Raw genomic sequence first — 19520 nt, 5'->3', positions numbered from 1 at the left:
ACCACAGTTGAAGGCAAAGCTGAATAAGCTCCCTTTTAACAAAAGGTATTTCCAGCTGTATTTAGAAGAAGTAAGGTTGGAAATCTGGTTCAGCACTTTCCACAGCTAAGAGCTGGAGAATTTCTCTCTTGATCCTTCATGCCCCACATCAGCCTTCAGTAAAAGATACTTAATAGCATACTACTACCAGCTATTGCTGAAAGTTATAAATCATGTTATAAACAAATTATATCTCTCCATAACTGATAACTGAGGAGTCAGTAGATGAAGAACACTAGGAACCAAAGCCAATTCCTAAACTGTTCTACATCTTCTGAGAGAGTGAATTGGTGAAAAATTGCCAAAGAAGCAAGGACTTATTATTCCTCCACTGTTACCAATTTTCTGTTTAACTACTGACGCTGTCATTATAGAATGGTTTTGTTAATTCTGGTCATGGCTTGTCCATCAGAAAAAAAAAATATGTAATTTTATATAAACTCTATTTGCAACTTCTCATAGAGATTTACAAAACTGAGAAGAGCTCTGACAAATTTTGACTTTTTTCCTCTTGAGATTTAACTTGCATAAAGAAGGGCTCAAACTCTGAAATATTCATAAATCAATTGTGCATAATTTGTAAATTTGTACTGTGCATCATGTACAACTTTCTATATCCTAAAGAGTATGTTATATTTCTTGTTAACAGTGAATGCAAATAATGCTCAGTGGAATTCTGCAATGACCTTTGTTTTATTACAATTACTGCATATTGATAAATGAACAGCTAAACTTAAATTTGAAGACTGCAACTTTGAGTTAGAACCCTTTGATAAAACACAACTGAATAAACTTCATAAAATTAATTCCCTAAGAAGAGAAAAAGAAATTCTCTTCTGAAAATCCCTCTGTGCATACCAACACACAAAGCAGATTTTTTTCTACGCTTCTGCAAGAAGAAAACAAAACAGCAATATGGATAGATTTGAACAGAAGAGGATATATTTCTTTAAAAAGAACACACGCTAGACTACATAATCACAATACTGCCTAAATTTATAGGATATATATGCATAGGAAACTATGTAATAAGAATTGTAGTGCCTCCATTATGTCATAATATAACTCCATGTAATGTCACTGAGATCTAATAACTGAAATACCACTATGTAAACAGAATCACCATTAACATCTGCTAATGGCTGTTCTGCAGGTGAACACTTACACATTAGTCTAAAGGACATGCAAGGACGAGGTCCAAAATGCTGCAAAGACATTATGTACTCTGGCCACCTAAAGCGTAATAAAAGTGTTTGAGGGCAAAAGGCACAGCTTACCAGTACAGCAAAGGAAAAAAATAATACCTCACTGATCTAAAATGCTTGATAGTACATGACTCAGTGCTATTGAGTTCACAAGAGCCAGCAGGAAGAGCTGTTCTTCAGTCTGGAATCCTGTTCCTAATCCATATATTCACTAACACGAGTCTCTGTGCTTAATTTTGTTATATATCTTTCCCAATTTTTATCATTGTTTTCTATTTAGATCCTGTGGTCTTTAGAGGGGAGACCTTTAACAGCATTTTGTCTCCAGCTGAGAGCAGGTCTCCATTATGTTTACATGTACTAATGTTCCATTCAAGAAAAAAGGCAGTTTGTTGGTCAAAATCACAAGCCAAAGTTACAAAGCAGCTTCGAACATGCTACATCTCTGAAGTCACCAATACTTTATGCAATGAGCTCAAGGAAAACCAGTGTTCACATAGTACACCTGTGATCCCACTGAAGGCAGAGCAAACCCTTGCAGCAGGCTGACGTTTCCTCACATATTGTTTATTAATAATATACCATTCTCTCAGTGTGAGAAGTCACCACCTGGTGTGGGGAACCTGCTTTGGCAGGGGGTTGGATTCGATGATCTCTTGATGGTCTCTTCCAACCCCTGTGATGCTATGATTCTATGAAGTCCTAAACAAAACACTGATACAATCTGTAATACCAATGAAATTACAACTCAGATGGATACACATTATGAAGTATATTTACTAACAAAACATTTAAATGACTAGAAACAAAGCTATTTAAATGAGCTTTTCCTACTGCAATGGGTATTGTCTGGGCATGTTCTTTTTTGAAGATATCAGTTATGTGTTGATCCAAAGCCTATCAGATTCAGTACATATATGAAGTTATATGTGAAGCGCTGACTAGTCTTGCATACAAAGTTCAACATTTTACATCAAAACAGCAAGATCTTTCATAGCTAACTAAAGTAACAGATCAATATACTGCCAACTGAAATACGATCATTAATGATAATAACATATAATCCTTGAAGACAAAGGTAGGGCTTATTGTTTAAAAGAGATTTTGATCATTAATGCTTTTTCTACAGTGCATTGCTTAAAAAAAAAAAACCTGAAATCAAACTGCCATGACTTTGATAAAGTATCCTCTTGTGAGTAGTCCACAGTTACCAAATGTGTACTAAGATTAGAAATGTTTAGGTTGATTTTTTTCTTTTAGCAAATAAAATCCAAAAGGGCATTATAGGAAGCCTATTTGAATCCATAGGAGATCCTGAAACATTTCTCTTTTTTTCCAACAAGGGAACTAAGCCTGCAAAAAGAAACCGATTTTATGAAAGTTTCCATATTTTGATCATAAACTTTTCAGAAGAAACATTCTATTTCTGTGAAAAAATTATTTTTGGTGAAATTATTTTGTACATTCTAAATTTTCACTGCTCATGAACCTCATGAGTAGAAGTTTATTTTAGCGTGTAAGTTGTCATGAAATATATTGTGTAATAAAGAAAAATACTTTCACACAAAATTAAAAAGCCTGTCTTTGTATTTGCGTTCTTCCTTGAACTCCCAAGTTTTATATAAGACCTAGTGCATGAAGAACCATATACAAATTATTACAAGTTTTTCACATACTTTACACTATTAAAAATAGTGCATACGTATATAAAAATAGATTCATTTATTTTGGATTTTATAAATGTTGCTTTAATACAAAATATTTGTTAAATAATGAATTTGAAATAGATGTGGAAGGTCATTAGACTCCATTTTGCAAATTTTTGATCTTCCTAGACAAAGGGCACTGATTTAACTTTGTAAGCTCTCTAATTGAGCCATGCTATAATATGTTGCTCCAGAATATGATTTTTTTTTTTATATGAGATCTCCAACCTATTCAGCCAGTTACTCACCCCTGTGGGCTACGTGGTGAAAATTATAAATTCATCTACAGTGTGTGAAATAAGAGGCCAGAATTCATGGAACAGCAGGAAAAATTAATGCATACATGCCATAAAAATCTCCCAAAACTATCTGCCATGTTGCTTTTATGCAACAATGAATCCTAAATTATAGTTTTAAAGGGACACCGGTAGTAAATATTTTGAGAGCTCTCTGTTGTTTTCAGGTCTGAAATCAGAAAACAAACAGACAAGCAAACAAACTCCAACAGCTGCTGCATGCTGAGATGCTGACATGCAGCATTACAATTTGTAACAGAGTAGACCAATGCTACATTCCTACCATAATGTACCTTCATGTGACTATCCTCCCACACCCCTTCCTTTCTTCTGCTGGATGAATACAAGATGACAAACTAATAACATTAACTGTTTTATAATTGAAAACTCCAAAACAAAGCTTCTCTCTAAGTCAACCACTAGAATAAAGAAACCCAATCACACAATAACATTATTGCCTTGTAGTGGTCACAATTAGAAAATTACATTTTCTTGCATTCTCTCTATCACCATGTATAAAATACGTGGATTCGCTTCATGCAAAGGCTTACAGGTCCACATAAATTGTAAAGAAGCCCTGTCGTATTGACAGAAACTTCATGAGATACTTCAGTCACAGCACTGAAGATTAAGAGGGCAAAATCCCCTAAGCCCTTAGACTCGGGCCCCTGCCAGCATTCGCTGAGATCTATTTGCCAGTGCTTTCATCCATGCTAACCACCTCAGATGGCTACAGAAAAGCATCATGATATAATGAAACCAGGTCTTAGTGAAAATGTGGTGATTTTCAATATTGCTTTAATCAGTGACACCAAAGATGATCTGCCTACAGAAGACATGCTGATTAAACTTTGTATTTCCAAACCATTTTATTAAAATAAAGAAAAAGTTACAGCCTCCTTTTTTGACCTAATTCCTTTAATTGTTAAACACTCTTCAGCTCTTATAGAAACACAATCATCCATTGTGTACTTGTCACATCTTTTGTAAAATGCTACCCATATTTGAAAAGGAAAAATACTGTCTTTCATCCATTTTCCTAAGCCATTTATCATATTCAAAATTGCAAAATTCTTCAGAGGTTCAAAAAAGAAGCAGTAAGCTTTAATCTAAATGTTCTCTATTTACATCATAGCTCTTGAAAGGGGCTGGAAATAGTTTTTGGAAAAGATTTTGCATTTCATATAGTCAAGCTTGATGAAAGCAAACCTGAAGGATGGGAGGGTATGCATAATCTTGTAGAAAGCTGTCAGGTCTTTGCAGTTCCCTTCCAGAAGCCATTGCTAGGCAATGTCAGTACCAAACCCCAAAGTAATTCACAAATTCTTAAAATGCAATCTTACAAACTCTGGAGCTCTCTCACAGTGACAACCAACCACAGTTGTTTCTAAAACTCAACCTACGCTAATAAAGCTGCACTTTCTGTCACCGCTATGAATTTCAGTAACAAGAAACACTTCCCTGCTATTGGTCACCTATTTTTTACTACCTATGCTCATCTAACTTGAACCAGATTACCTGTAAAAGCATATTTCCTATTTCTTGCTTAATGTTTGCTGACGCAAGTGATGAATTGCATAATATCCATGGTAGGAATGTTTTACATTTCGATCCCTCAACAAAGCTTCCAACCTAACTACAAGCCAGCTTGATGCAAAGAGATCTGCTTGAAGAATATGAACCAATCTGCAGAAAATGAGACAATACACCTCTCTTGCAGAGTTTTTTAACGTTCTGAAAAGACAAAAAATGCTTCAAACACTGAATTGGAAGACAAAGAGTACGCTGCTATCGAGAAGCACTGTGAGGCTCAATTTGCTAACTGATCATCACTTTCGGGAACAGCCAAATGAACAATTTACAAAGCATTAAGTAAATAATTGAAATAATTGTATTATTGTTAAAACAGTCAGCCACACTCACGTTCAAGACACTGAAATACCATCCTAAGCAAGTGAAGAATAAAATTGCTGCCCTCTGTAACAATACTGTTTACTCAGGAAATATCAAGGAGAAAGCTGCAAGTAGGGGCAAGAATTAAAACGTGACAGAGACTGGAAAGAAAACGCATTGCCAACATGTTTGAGAATTCAAGGCAAAACAGAGATTTGCCCTAAAGCGTTCTCTGTCCTCTCTGCTAAGGACAGAAAATGGATGTTTTACATGGGAGGCTCTGGAATTCAGCCTATTTTTGCGGGAGGTCTGACGGGCCCGTGTACCCGGCAGTGCTGTCACTCCGTGTCCCCTTCCCCGGCAGCTCCGCGTCCCTGGGTCGCGCCGTGCCCCGCGGGAGCTGCTCGCCCTGGGCTCCGCGGCCTCCCGGGGGCTAATTAGCGCTAATTAGCACTAAGCGACGCTAAACGCCATTCCCATCGCCTCTCCGGGAGGTGACGGGAGCGGAGCTTCCCCGTCGTTTCGGATCGCTCCGAGCCGCGAGGTGCTCGCAGAGAGCCGCGGGGCACCAGAAGTGTCCCCTGCCCCTCTCAGCCCCGCTGGCACCGCGGCAGCTGGAGCTAGTTCAGCTTTCCTTCTCCCACAGCACTGGGGCTTGGCTGCCCTTAAAGAAAATCCTCTCCTAACAACGTGTCAATGTTACATTCTTCCACAAAGCCACTTCTATGAGGGGGGCTGGGAGCTTGGCGCTGCCTCGCTACAGACTGGGAGCTTTGTGGCTGTGCAGAAAACAAGGAGAGTGGGAACACTTCCTGCATTAAGATGCAGCACCCTGGGTTGGGTGATTTATCCCTTGCCGCAGGGGCAGAGACCCTCTGACTGCTCTGTCCCTACACGGCTGTTTGGGATCCATACAAAGCTGCGCTCAAACCAGCTCTCTGGGTTCAACCTATGTTCTGGTCTCCCTTCGGTGTTCTTTCCCCAAATCACCCTCGCACTTCCCTAGAGCATCAGGAGGCCACAGCGGGGGGGGCGGGGGGGGAGGGGGAGGGCAAAGAGCTGCCACTCTCACTGCTGGATTCCTGCCTTCCCACCATTCCACGTTCTCCAAGGGGGACACAAAGCAGCTGTCAGGCCTGACACATCCACACACACCCCTGTGAGATGCAAAGCCTTCATCTCTTGCAGCTGAGGCCTCCTGAGAAAGGGGCACTGCAGCAGCCTGCAGCCCCTTTGCAGGCTCCTGGCAGATCAAGGAGCCTTGTGCTGCACCTCAATGCATCATACAGGGGAGAAACACGTTTGCTTTTGATTTAGTTTCGGTCGCTGAAGTCTGGCTCAAATGGGACCGGACATATTTAGCAAGGTGAATCACTGGGTATTTTACAGAGCTTGCCTGTGCACCTTTGGAAATGTTTCCCTTGCAAAGTCAAGAGGTCTCAGCAAGATGTTGCAGTGGAATGTAAGGAGGTAGTGAGTGCCTGCTGGCTCACCACCTGTGGGCATCGCTGTGAGAGAGGGCTGACAACAGAGGATACCTGCATTTGAGGACTTCCAGCAGCACTCAGCAGCACTACATGCTGAAGGCTTGGCCAGATTTTAAATGAGAACGCAGCCCTCCCTGGCCTAAGGGAATGCACATCATCTCCAGCCCTTGGAGTGAAAAGCAAGTCAAAGGGATGTGAGCATCAAAGAGAACAGCACACAGCAGGATGTGGGACTCACCAACCCCCCTCCAACCTCTTCCCCCCCCTCCCCCGGGTAGCACCTACCTTCCTTGGGGGGCCGCTTGGCTTCTCTGGTGAGGTTGCAGACCTGGGTGGTTTGTAACTCTTGGGTCAGGCAGCCCTCCGTCTGCTCGTTGAGGGGCAGTACCACGTTATTGAGCAACACCAGGGACTGGTCGTCTATTCCCCATTCTCCCAAATGCTGAGGGCAGGTGCATTTTGTATACATGATCCCACAGGATTCAGTTCTCCCGTTCTCAGATTTCAAGCAGCTCTCCAACCAAGTGCATAACACATGGCACCCAAACTGGCTTGGGCTCACCTTGTTCAACACCAAAAACTCAAAGAAGGATTTTTGGTCTTCTTCCTTTTTGTGTAATCCTAGGAAATCGATGGGATAGACACGGCGTATTTGAATAAAATTCTTATCATACTGCAGAAATACAAAAGCATTCTTGGAATCGCAGAGCTGCATTATGGAGTGGTTATTTTTTAAAAGATCCTTTATTTTTTCATGGGAAAAATGATCAAACTGATAAGCCAAGAGGGAAAAGTTGGAGCAGCTGAAGTCCTTTTTGGAAAATTTCAGGTAAATACTATATTTGGTCGGGTCTGGATTTTCCAGCGTCCAAGTGCAGTTTGTGAAGTTTTTAGGAAACATTTCACTTACAGAATATGATCCATAAATGACCCCCTTCACCAGCGTGGAACACCAGAAGTCTTGGGCAGCATTAAATCCAAACATAACCAGTAGATAGGTGGAAAATATATAAATCAGCAAATTACGAACAGCCTTCATCCTATGTCATTTGGCCTGCAGGAGATGAAATGAAATAAAAATGCAAGTAGAATTCTTCCCGCATTGAAAACCAAACTCCTTCCAATACTGGAGCCAGCTGTTGTCGGGCTTGCCGATAGAGCCCTTCAGAAAGAAGGGCAGGTAATTTTTATTTTATAACGCGAGGGATCGCACTGCCGCTGTGTGAACAGCGCCATCACGTGGCATCGCGACAACCCAATCTTCTACAGCCAAATTAAAAAAAAAGAAAAAAAAAGAAAAAAAAAAAAAAGAAAGCATCTATTAGATTATTAATAGGGATGTCCTCTCCTGTCTATGCTGGAGTCATCATGGCGTGGATCAGAACTGCTCAACTTGGGTAAAATCCCAATGCCTCGCCCAGCAGACTGAGAACGGGGCACTCTGTTTATTTATTTCCCCCAAAAGTAAATAAGTGGCCCTGCTGTGTTCATGTATGCGCACATACGACTGCACATGCGGAATTTCACCAGAGCAGATCAAGAAAATCGGCAGCATCTGTTGTTATATATTATTTTTCTATTAAGTCTGGTAAGTAACTGTGAGGAATTACAGCCATAATTTAAAAACGCACAAATTAGTATTTGTTACAGATGGAACATTATCTCCCATATGCCTGCATGAATTCACAGTGGCCACCTGGTATGCAGAGGTCTCTATAAAAAGAACTCCCAGGCAGGAAATATTGAGATTAATGTATTAATAAAATGTTGAGACTATCAGAGAAAGCAGCAAAGACAGACAGATGAAAGTGGCGGTGGTCTGACACCACACTGTGCCAGCATTTCCAGATAGCAATTTGAATGTGTTACAGCCTCTTAGGATATACAAAATGCACCACAATATTGGTGTCTGCACACATTAGCTCTATACAGCTTGCAGTGCTACACAGGACCTCTGCACCTATGGCCCTGTGCTGGGCATCTCGCTGCCCTCTCATTACAAATATCCTGAATATCCTCTACTCTCTGATAAGCCCCCGTGTTTTTCAGATGTGCACTTTAATTAATGAAAGGCATATTACATTTTTTTCCTGCTAGCATTACCAAATAAAGCTGTTTTACTCCATGTGTCAAGCACTATAGCCTCTGCTGTTCTCCTAACAGTGGCCTACGTTAACAAAGTGAACCTCAGTTATATTTACCTGAGTAATGTTATCCCAAAAAATCAGACTGAATGTTTTCAGCATTAACCTTTGAGAAGTTGCTTATCCTTTACAAACGAAGAGCTTTTCACCTGCTTTCAAAGGTGAGCAACAGAAGTGGTGCCAATTCCCCTACTCCAGACTGCAGCCCCTTCTGCTCCACGAGCAGAGGCAGACAGACACACAGACACGGTCACGGAGTCGTGCTGTGTGCCTGTGCCTCACATTTCATCTCCTCGCCACACAGCAAGGCATCTTCTGCCTCCCATTGCATAACACGCAGCAAATCACCAGATTAAGCTCCCTTGAAGAGATTTTCCTATCTCCTAGATTGCAATTCAAACTCAGGATCTTGAAGTGGGCAAAGCAGCTCCAACTCTGACCCTCTTTATATCTGATTTAAGAAAAAGAAAAAAAAAAAAGCAAAAAAAAAAAAAGAAAAAAAAGCAGAGCTACTGCCGACTCTATCCACAGGGTTGGATTTTCTCTTTCTGAGCATCCACCCCAGTGAATAATACTGTCCTCCTCCTCCAAACAAGGATGGTGCAGCTTTTAAGATTTAAAAAATAGAAACTTACGGGGAATTCTGGAAACAATTTCCCCTTTGCTGAAGCACTTTGCAGGCAATGCAGTTCTGCGCAGTGTTATTCAGGATGGTGTAGGCGTTAAAAGCTGATGTGACAATAAGTGTCTAAATTAGGAGTTCCATCCATGAAAAAGGATTAATTTTATAATCTGGAAAGCAAAAAGGGGGCTTACTTGCTTTTTAATGAGAAAAGGAAAAAGCCTTCGACTTTTCTCATCCTATATTTTATTTGCATTAGAAAAAATAAAGACGTCTGCAGTGCTCAGCTGTTTTCTACAAAGAATCATAATCGAATAGCCCTCACTCTAGTTAAGCATTTGTTCATACAGAGCCCCTGAAAAAGCACTGCCTGAATACCCCCCCGGTGCTTTGCACACATTCGAGAGGAGTGTGCCGGCAGCATTGCATCTACTTGGCAATAGTGCTTAATGCGAGAGCCCAGCTGCTCGCTGCAAAGATGAGGCACCCCGATTAAATAGGTCTCCCTTTCCCATGGAGGCTTATGCTCAACAGAGGCCGCGGAGCTCTGAGCTGCCCCGGTCGGGAAAGGGGGAACCCTCTCTGCTGAAAAGCGAACGGGTGCTGAGTTTGGATGGATATTCCCCTGATTTTCTGTGTGACACTGTAGCTCAGCCGAACATAGACGGCGCCATCACTCCACTTATTTTTTTCCCCAGCAGAAGACCCACTGACTCCTCTTATTTTAACTTCCTATTAACCTAACATCCCCCCCACCCCCCTCACCCCATAAAATTACCCCCATCGCGCACAAACCTCAGGTTCTCTCGGTCTCGCTGGAAATGGGTCTCGGGGAAGCAAAGCTGTCGCCAAACGGACTTCGCTAACTTTTCAGCAGCAGCGCTGAGCTGAACGCCGGGCTCATGCTGGATGCGCTGCCTCTCTATCCTTCAGCAACAGCCTGTCCCCCTCCTCCGCCGCCTCCTCCCCGGAATCCCAAACTAAAAGCTCTCCGCTCATAATCCCTGGGAATGGGAGATGGAAATGCCCCGGGCACCCTTACCTTCCACTCCGAAAGCTGGCAGGCTATTTCTCTAAACCGCTAGCACCACAGGCACACGTCCCGACACCAGTGATGGAGAGATTCCCCTTCTGTCGGAAGCACCGTTTCCCATTTTCCCCGGCTCCGGTTCAAAACCAACACGGAAAAAAAAAAAAAAAAAAAAAAAAAAAAAAGCAGCAGGAGAGAAAAAAACGCGGCGAGAAAACCCCCGCACGCCTCGAGCACACCCCACCGCGGAAAAACAGCAGCTCGGGATCCGGATCCGCCAAATCCAACCACATGAAGGCAGGGGAAAAAAAGGAAAAAAAAAAAAAAAGAGAGAAAAAAAAAGCAAAAAAAAAAAAATAATAACCACAACCTCAAACCAGCGAGACTGCAAGGGGGGAAAAAATGGAAGTGCCTGAGCAAAGCGAAGGTTTTTTTTTCTTTTTTTTTTTCTCTTTTTTTTTTTACTTGAAACAAAGTCTCAGCACAGCAGCCCGATGAGAGGCGATGCCAGGCAGGCAGGCGACGTTCTGAGAGGAGGACTGAGGCGCGAGTGGTGCAGATGTGGTGGTGGGTTTTGCTGTTGCTGTTATTACTAACGGGCTTATTCCTCTTGCCTCCCTCCTCCTCCCCCCGCGGGCACCAGCGGCCGGCCGGCGGCGGGGGGGTCCTTGGCTGCCGATGGCGGGGAGAGGAGCGAGCGCCGGCCGCGTAGGGAGTACGGCGGGAGCGAGCGCGGCTCCGCCGCCGCGTGTGCGCGCGTGTGCGTGTGCCGGCAACGTGGGGGCCGGCGCGTGTGCGCGCCCCCGTGCGCGCCGCTTCCCCGCCCGCCGGGCTCGGGGGAGGCGGCGCGCCTCGCTCCGCGCGTGTGTGCGCGTGTGAGTGTGCGTGTTCCCGGCGCCCAGCACGTCCCGGCTCCCGGCTCGCCGAGCCTGGGAGGTCCTCGTAGCCTCGCTTCCCAGCACAGCGCCCCGGCGTAAGGGAAACTCAGAGGCGGGGAGCGAGGGCGGCGGGGAGGGGAGGGCGGAGGGCGGGAAAGCCGCACTTGATCTCCTTCCTCTTGTTCTTTCTTTTGAAGCGTAGCCCCCACCGTCGTCCCCCCCCCCCCCTCCCGGGATCTCTCGCTGCCGCCCGCGGTCGCCGCGCTGCGGGCGGAGTTTGCAAAGCGGCGGCGACCCCGTTAGAGGCGGGTGGGGCTGACACACGGGGGAGGTTCGCGGAAAGTGCCGCGCCACCATGGATGATGTCTTCCCCCACCCCGCCACCCCTCCCTTGTGAATTCGGTATCGCTAGGTTGAATGTGCATCCCTCCTCCCTCGCCTTCTGTCTGCGTCTCTCTCCGTTGGGAGTCGGGCTCTCCACCGGCGTGAGAGATCGCGACAGCAGATCCGGTGTGAAAACGAGGAGGTGACATTTTAATACATGGAGCTGTCAGCTCGCGGCTGAGCGCTCCCGCAGCTTTCTCGGAGGGGGGGAAACAACCCCCCTCCCCTCCCCTCCCCCCAGGATTGGGGCTCTGCTCCGCGTTCCCGAAGTTCATGCATAATATGGCTGCGCGGTTCTGAACGCGCCCGCCTCAGAGAAACCAAAGTTTGAAGTTCTGATCATGGCCCAAGGCAATGATTCCTTACAACAAGGAATTGTCCACTGCCGCCCTAGACCCGGGAAGATCTGAATTCCAGAAATACGGGGCTTTTATGACCACAATTACACGCTGCACAAATTCTCATCAGAAGTACTGCTGGTCACAAAGCGGTTCTGGCCAAACTAAAAGCGAGCACGGTTATAGCTTTTTACTGTATTTTCCATAGGTACAAGCTGTAAACTACATCCTCACTGCCTTTTACCTTTTTCCTTTGCCTTATAAATAGTCCATGCCTCTATTGTCAAAATAGAACAAAAAATATCTATCCAAACCAAGGGAACTATGAGAAATGTGCATGATCTACACCCAGCAAATACAACACAATGAAAACTGAACTGTTTATGGCCTAGGGATAATCAGACTGTCTCACGTTCGGTGACACTGTGTTATTTGTGAATGATCACCATGTTGCTTGAAATACTTCAAGTAATTCTGTTCATTGACAGGTTGATGTGAGCAGAACAAATCAAAGATGTTTGTACTCTGCAGCCTTTTTCATTCCTTTTACTGTAAATGAAGAACATGAGGTTAAATCATAGGGGCAGCCACCCTGAATGAACTCTTCCAACTACTTCCTATGGCATTAGCAAGTTGCAGCTTATAGAATCATGGAATTGTTTCAGTTTAAGTGGACTCTTAAAGGCCATCTGGTTCAATTCTCCCGCAGCAAACAGCTGCATCAGGTTGCTCAGATCCATGTCCTGCCTGACCCTGAATGTCACCAGGGATGGGGCATCCAGCACTTCTCTGGGCAGCCTATGCCAGTGCTTCACTACATTTATTGTAAAAACCTTCTTCCTTATAATCAATATAAATCTCCTCTCTTTTAGTTTGAAAACATTTATTTCTTTTAGCCTCCCTTTAGACACTGAAAGGCCACTATCAGGTCTCCCTGGAGCCTTCTCTTCTCCAGGCTGAACAGCCCCATCTGTCCCAGCCAGTGAAAATGAAAATTAATACACAGTGCATGGCAAGCAACTCCCTGGGTATCCCAAGCCCTCATCTTCCACTTTTTATTTCTGTGAAGAAATGATGAAGAGGGACCTGGGATTGTGAACTCCTTGGTCTCCTGTCTGCAAACTGGAGGAAAGGCTGCAAGCTGTACGTACTTATGTTAAATGTGAGTCAAGGAACAGAGGTATGGTATGGAGACACACACCAGTCTGCAGATTTCTTCTTAAGATTTGTTGTAATCATGCTTAACACGATAGTTTTTAGTTAAAGGAACTAACTCTAAAATAAGTAGTACCTTTGTAATTACTCAAATATCCATGGTCCACTTGTGATGGATACTTGAACTGAGGCCAGTTTCAGAGTTTGCCATGTGTCACACAGCTGCATTTGAAACAAAATTCTGAAATTTTGATACTCTAAAAGTTAGGATAAGTTCAAGCTCATTAAAAATATATATGTAACAATATATTTCTTTAAACTGGTCATGCAGATCATTTGTACTTGGAGTGGTACTAGTTTATATGTACACATATGTTCATATGTATGTAGGGCAGAAGTCAACCTGCATCAGTTGTCCTGAAGCACTGTACATAGCCAGCTTCTGTACCTCTGTTAAAAACCGTGAGTAAGGTATTGATGCAATCTCATACTGTCTCACAGAAGCACTTTCTGAATAGCATGGCACATGTGGTGCCATCTGCACTACAAAGAAAGTATGAAGGCACCAAAAGAAGTGTGAAGTCACTCAGCCATAGTGTGGTGGGGATAGGCACAACACAGTGAACACTAAATTTATAGCACTGCTTTCTAGACTGGATGCAATTGTTTCAAAAAGGTTGGGTTTGATCCAACCTAAGAACAAGGGCTGAGAGTAATATTTTTTAAGTAATTTCTGTATTGGTGTGAAAAAATGATGCTTACCAAATTTAATAAGCTGAATGGAATAAATTAAAGGGTTTGTTTAGTTGCTTTTTTTTCTTCTCTTTTCTTCCCACCTACAGTAGCACTTTAAGATCTTTGGTGTAGATCTAAGTGCGTGTTCAGGTTTTAGTGAGGATAGCATAGTTATAACTGAAATATAACTGAAATCACTGAAATTTCTGGTGCAAATTGTAAAAGGGAGGCCATAATGTAATGCAGTAGGCTTTGGAGAATGTACTGTTCTGTCACTCAACTGCTGTCATCTTTAGCAGGACTCTTTCCAAGTCAAGGTCATTCTTTCAGCCTGCAGTTCCTCTCTTTTGGGCCAACAAAAGATCATCTCCAACACTGAAATCACTGAAAAGTTTTTCAAAAGAGAATTTATTTAAATGTCTTCATTTTTGTATTTTTTTCCTCTATGGTCATTCTCCCCTGTAATATCATTTTCATATGCTTAATTGTTTACAGCTGCATGCAGTCAGTTACTGACTTAGATGTCACCTTAGTATTCACGAAAATGGTAACAAACATAGCTAATAGAGTCAACTAACAGATAAGAATTGAGTACCATTTTTATGAAGCTTCTTAACACACATAATAGTGGCACTAATCTTTTTCCCATGTCTTGATTTGCTCCAACATGCAAGGCCCTTTGAAATCCCCTTTGGCATGCATTTTTTCATCTGCATCACAGTTTCTGCTGAATAACGCCAGATTTCTACAAGAACACTATTCCTTTGCTGTAAGCCAGGGAAAAATTTTAAACCAAATCTGGTATGACTGTCCCAAGAAAAATGTTATGATTTAGTCTGAAGCAAAGAAATAATATGGAAGATACTGGCCATCATAGCTTTAAAAAAATACAATAAATAACTAACTAAGAAGAAAGGAAAAAGCCCTTTTTTTCCCTTAGACAAGCTGAGAGCAAATATAAACAGGAAATTTTTGTATAGAATGATTTTTGGTCCAGTGTTTTACAAACCATTAAGAAATGTTACATTTCCCTACTTGCTTCAGATTTTAAACAAATTACACCACTGTTAATTTTTTTTGTGTCATCTAGAGGGAATATGCAGTTTAATAAATGTTAGGCTATATTCTGTCTTATCAATTTAAATATCTTTTTAAAAAGCAAGAGTTATGATTACATTGGAATTGTATTAGAGTGCTTTGTATTTTCATAAATAATTAACAATGCAGTACCAGTAGATGGTGCTCAAGAATATATAGCATAACTGATGGGTAGGGGTGGTTATATGTTTCTATTTAAAAATTAAAAATAAAAATAAAAAACAGAGAAAGCATTGGTTTTCCAATGAAAAGTTGATTTTTCATGAGAAAACAATGTCCTCTTCCAAAGTTCAAACAAACTTTTGTTTGGCTGATGAATTTCAAGTTGAAAAGATCAGCTATTTGCTTGCTTGTTTCAGTGAAGACTTCCTCAGTGAAGACTGATACAAAACTTTGAATTTCTGTTACTCAGTTTAAATATTTTGATATTGTCACATTCAATGACAATAGAAGTGTGATCCATAGTAGTCTAAAGCAGATCTGAGGCCTGTGCAGCATTCTTGCCTCAGACAGTCACCCTTGAACACTCATGAGAAATGTGCAGAAAACCAAGCATAGGGATATTTTTGAGGATTTGGCTTCATGAAGTGTCATGATCATTTCCACCAATTACAGATCTGTGTAAGTCTCCAAATAAGTTTCAGTCTCACCTGCAGTATTCTTCAGTAGTTTAATTCAGTCCATACTTGTTTATTTCCATAAGTGTCCAGTTATTTCCAGTCTTACATTTTTCTGTCTCAATGTTTTCAAAGAACAAGTCTCACAGTAAAAATATAAACTATGCAAAAACTGACATGTATCACTTTCCATTAAATTTGCTGCCTTGAAGTTTAATTGTGTGTCACCATGTGAAGGCAGGCAGAAATGAAATTCCAGCTTCTAGTAATTATTTCACATATTTTTATCATGTCTTTTTTTTTTATTATTTCCTGTTTAAAATGTTTCAAGTTATTCAAACTTATTCCACAGAACAGTGTTTTTTTTTAAGATATTCCATCACTCTTGACACCTTTCTTTTTAGGTCCTTCTAGTTTCCCAGTACCTTTCTAAGATGTAGAAACCAGCACTTCACACAGTAGTTCAGATCAGGCTGCAGCACTGATTTATGTTGACACTGTTTTTCCTTATCATGCTCAGTGCTGTTCTTGATTCATTTTAATTTCTTCCTTCTGTCCTCTAATCATCAGCTGCACTGAACAGAGGCCTACAGTTACCTGTCTTTGTCTCTCTCCTTTATATCAGTCTCTTGTGAGAAACTTTGTCAAGGCCTTCAGAAAATTTAAATAAATTATGATGGCTCTCCTTTGACCACTACAATATTTTACTGACGTGTCGAAAACATTCTAACAGATGGGTGAGATATTATCTTCCTTTAGAAAGAGCTTACAACCATAATCTCATGAGCATCCAAGTGTTTTATTTTCTTAATTTGCCAGGTACAGATGTAAAATTTATGAATCTTTGATTCCCTGCATCATCCTAAAGCCTTTTCATAATATATGCGAAACATTTGCTTCTCTCTAACCTTCCAGTACAGGAGTTGCTTTTCAATTAGAATTTTCATAGCTCAACTACTTCTTGTTCAGAATTTCCAGTCTTTGTAGCTTCCTGCTTTTTAAATGATTGATTAATTCCGGCACCTCTTAACTGATTGTTCCTCATTTTTATTACCAAAGAATACATATCTTCCTAACATCCTCTATTGTGAAGGTTGATACAAATAAATCTTCTATTTTCCTAGCATCCTTCTTTTCCTTAATTGTCTTTATTCTCTGAGTTTCCCAGCAAAACTAGTAACTCTTATAAACTTCTCACTTTTGATGTACTTTTAAGGTGTTTATTTAAATTTGTTTTTATATTTTTAAATGCTTCATTTCCAGCAGTAAATTTTTCTGTCCAGTTTTTTTTATTACCTCTTGACTGTCAGAGCTTATGATCCTTTTCTTCATTTCATGACAGCTGCCTTTGCAGATTTTCTCAGTTCCCACTTAGCTCAAGTAGTGTTTTAAATCCTTTCATTTCACTACACTGATTTGCACCTTATTTTCCTTGGTTTTGTTTTTGTTTATTTTCCTCTTTCTCCTCTATATGCATGGTTATCAGTGCAGATATTTTTGGGCTTAGGAGCAACATGAATGGCACATCTAATGACCTCGATACCTTTAATTTTTATACCTGAGTGTTTTTTTAAATCTTAACTAATATCCATTTTATGGAATATCTAAAATTTTGTGTCATTACATTTGATTTCATATCTTATCTCTTCCTAGATGCATTTAACCTCAATTTTCTGTAATCACTTTACATATAATTTCAGATATTGTTAATCCTTGGCTTCTTTCTGCTTATTATGATTGAAGTTTAAAGGCATGTCTAAATTGTGCTTTAATATGGAGCTGTAGCTTATCAGGCTGAGGTAGTTGATTTAAGGTATCTTACATTTTCCAAAGTAACAGTCACTTCTCAGAATAGTGCCTTCTCAAGTGTGTGCTGTTTCAAGAAATAACTGTACCTATTGTTCTGAGAAATTATACTTTTTAAGCTTTGCTATTTACAGATTTGATTTGTTTCTAATTGTGTCTATCCTATTTTATTATATATATTTTTTAATCTTTTTCAGTACTGCATACAATATCCAAATTAGGACTTTGCATGCTCCAGTGCATTCCTTCTTGTAGCCTGGGTTACCTTTAGTAATATCCAACTCATCAATTAAGAGGTTTTTTTTTTTTTTATTCACACTGTAATTTGTTGAACCTTTTACATAAATTGCAAAATTCCTTGCTTAGTCTGGCTTTCTAGAATAGGTTCCAATAAGCTACTGTTATTTCCTGTTTATTCATTTCTTATTTCTTATTTATTTCACAGTGTTTTTTATGCTACTCCACTTCCATTGGAAAGCCTTCTATTTCACTGATTTTTGCATTTAAGTTGTAATTGCATATAAATATTTACAGTTCTTAATTTTGACCAGATGTCATTCTATGGCATCTTTCCTGAATTTGTGCTTCTTCAACTTCATTTTTCATGGATAGTAGGGAGAATTTGTTTCATCACTAATGCTGGTAGATGAATTGACTTTCTTTTGTCTAGGTGCTCAGATTTTTTTAGTCTTTCGATCTATTGCATATGAAGTCTTTTCAGCACTTTATATCTTGCATATTTAATGATTTTCATTTGAAAACAAACTTGGCACTATCTCATGGTTGCATGTACTCTCGTGTAGACTGTAACATCCTGTTGTATGAGTATAAAACTAGGAGGAACTCATTGCAGTCCCTACATGTAGACTATGTCATAAGCTTTACCAAATTAATTGGAGAATATGTATGCAAAGATCAAAACAAAAAGAGAGCCACTATTTTCATGTTAATTATCTAAATGCACTGAAATCCTCTTTATACAAGGAGGACAAATTTTTAAAAATGCCCTTTCATCTCTGATGTTATTAATCTACTCTAGAATATTGCCTAGTCATTAATCAGATTGAACTGTGATAAATAAAAAAAAACCCTGTGTTGTTTTGGATCACTTTACTAAAAAGTAAGAAATTCATAGTTAATGTTGTTCTTCATTTTGCTTATGTACTTTGTGTACTGAGATCACTAATCCCAAAGGATAGTGTTAAAAGATGGCACATTTTCTTTTTTTTTGTTGTTGTTGTTGTTTGTTTGTTTGTTTTTCCTGCATCAGTAGAAGTGAGGGACTGATAATACTGCCTAGAACTTATCTTTAGTAAAGATTATCCATTAGTAAAGATTTAGTGCTTAAAACAGAGAAAATAGGCAGTTTGTTCCATACCAAGCTCAGTTGCAATCTCTGTCTAAAATACTGGTCAAAGTGATGATACAGATTTTGTTAAACTAAGAGTTCAATTGGTTAGTGGGAGACTTAGATTCAAATTCATTTCTTGAAAGTTTGAACCATGCAGTTTTTACTTCCCATAATTTGTTAGGCCAGAAAAAATGGATAGTAGCATTTTCTTAGACTCAACACAGGTGTCCTTTGATTTTTATTTTTCCATTCAGGCCCATTCCAGGGTGACTCCGTTCCTAATATCCTAATATCCATATTTTAATATGTGATGTTATTTTCTCATATATTTAGTATTTCCTTGGAAAGGCCGTTCTTTTGCCCATCACTAGGTCAGAAAACTTTATCCTGAGGTATAAAAAAGGATAGGTTGTGAGCCTATGATACTACAGACTCATGAGTGGCAAGGAAAAACCTGATTACACAATCTTTTCTAGAAAAAAGGAAAGAAAAAAAAAAGGCACCAGGTAACAAAGCTGGAAGGAGCTGAGCTCAGAACAGAAGAGAGGATTCTTCATGCAACAGGTAACTAACCTTTGAAACTTTTCATCAAGGATGCTGTAGATAATTAAAAGTGTTATAGACTCAAGGGGAAATTGGACAAGTACATTAAAGAGAAAGACTGTGGTGATGGTGTTAGTGTTCAGGGGGAATGTCAATAGGTGTGCAAAATCCTATCCACTTCAGGGATTTCCCT

The 19520-nt window shown here is 40.6% G+C and overlaps 1 protein-coding gene across 1 annotated transcript in view; it reads right to left on the bottom strand.

Moving 5' to 3' along the window:
- Positions 1-10504, bottom strand: part of ADGRB3 (adhesion G protein-coupled receptor B3) — a 425805-nt gene extending 415301 nt beyond the window's left edge. Inside the window, exons 1-2 of the mRNA XM_065730890.1 lie at positions 10435-10504; positions 6912-7680 (exon numbers count right to left, since the gene is read on the bottom strand). Coding sequence (XP_065586962.1) covers positions 6912-7665 — 754 coding nt within the window. The 5' untranslated portion in view covers positions 7666-7680; positions 10435-10504. The remainder of the gene's footprint in view (positions 1-6911; positions 7681-10434) is intronic.
- Between the last annotated feature and the right edge of the window lie 9016 nt (positions 10505-19520).

This window comes from Cyrtonyx montezumae, unplaced genomic scaffold (assembly GCF_038088225.1).
Source record: "Cyrtonyx montezumae isolate F1298 unplaced genomic scaffold, pur_monq_1.0 scaffold_13, whole genome shotgun sequence".
Taxonomy (NCBI): Eukaryota; Metazoa; Chordata; class Aves; order Galliformes; family Odontophoridae; genus Cyrtonyx; species Cyrtonyx montezumae.
The sequence above is the reverse complement of the archived record's forward strand: the minus strand, read 5'-3'. Positions and strand labels throughout refer to the sequence as shown.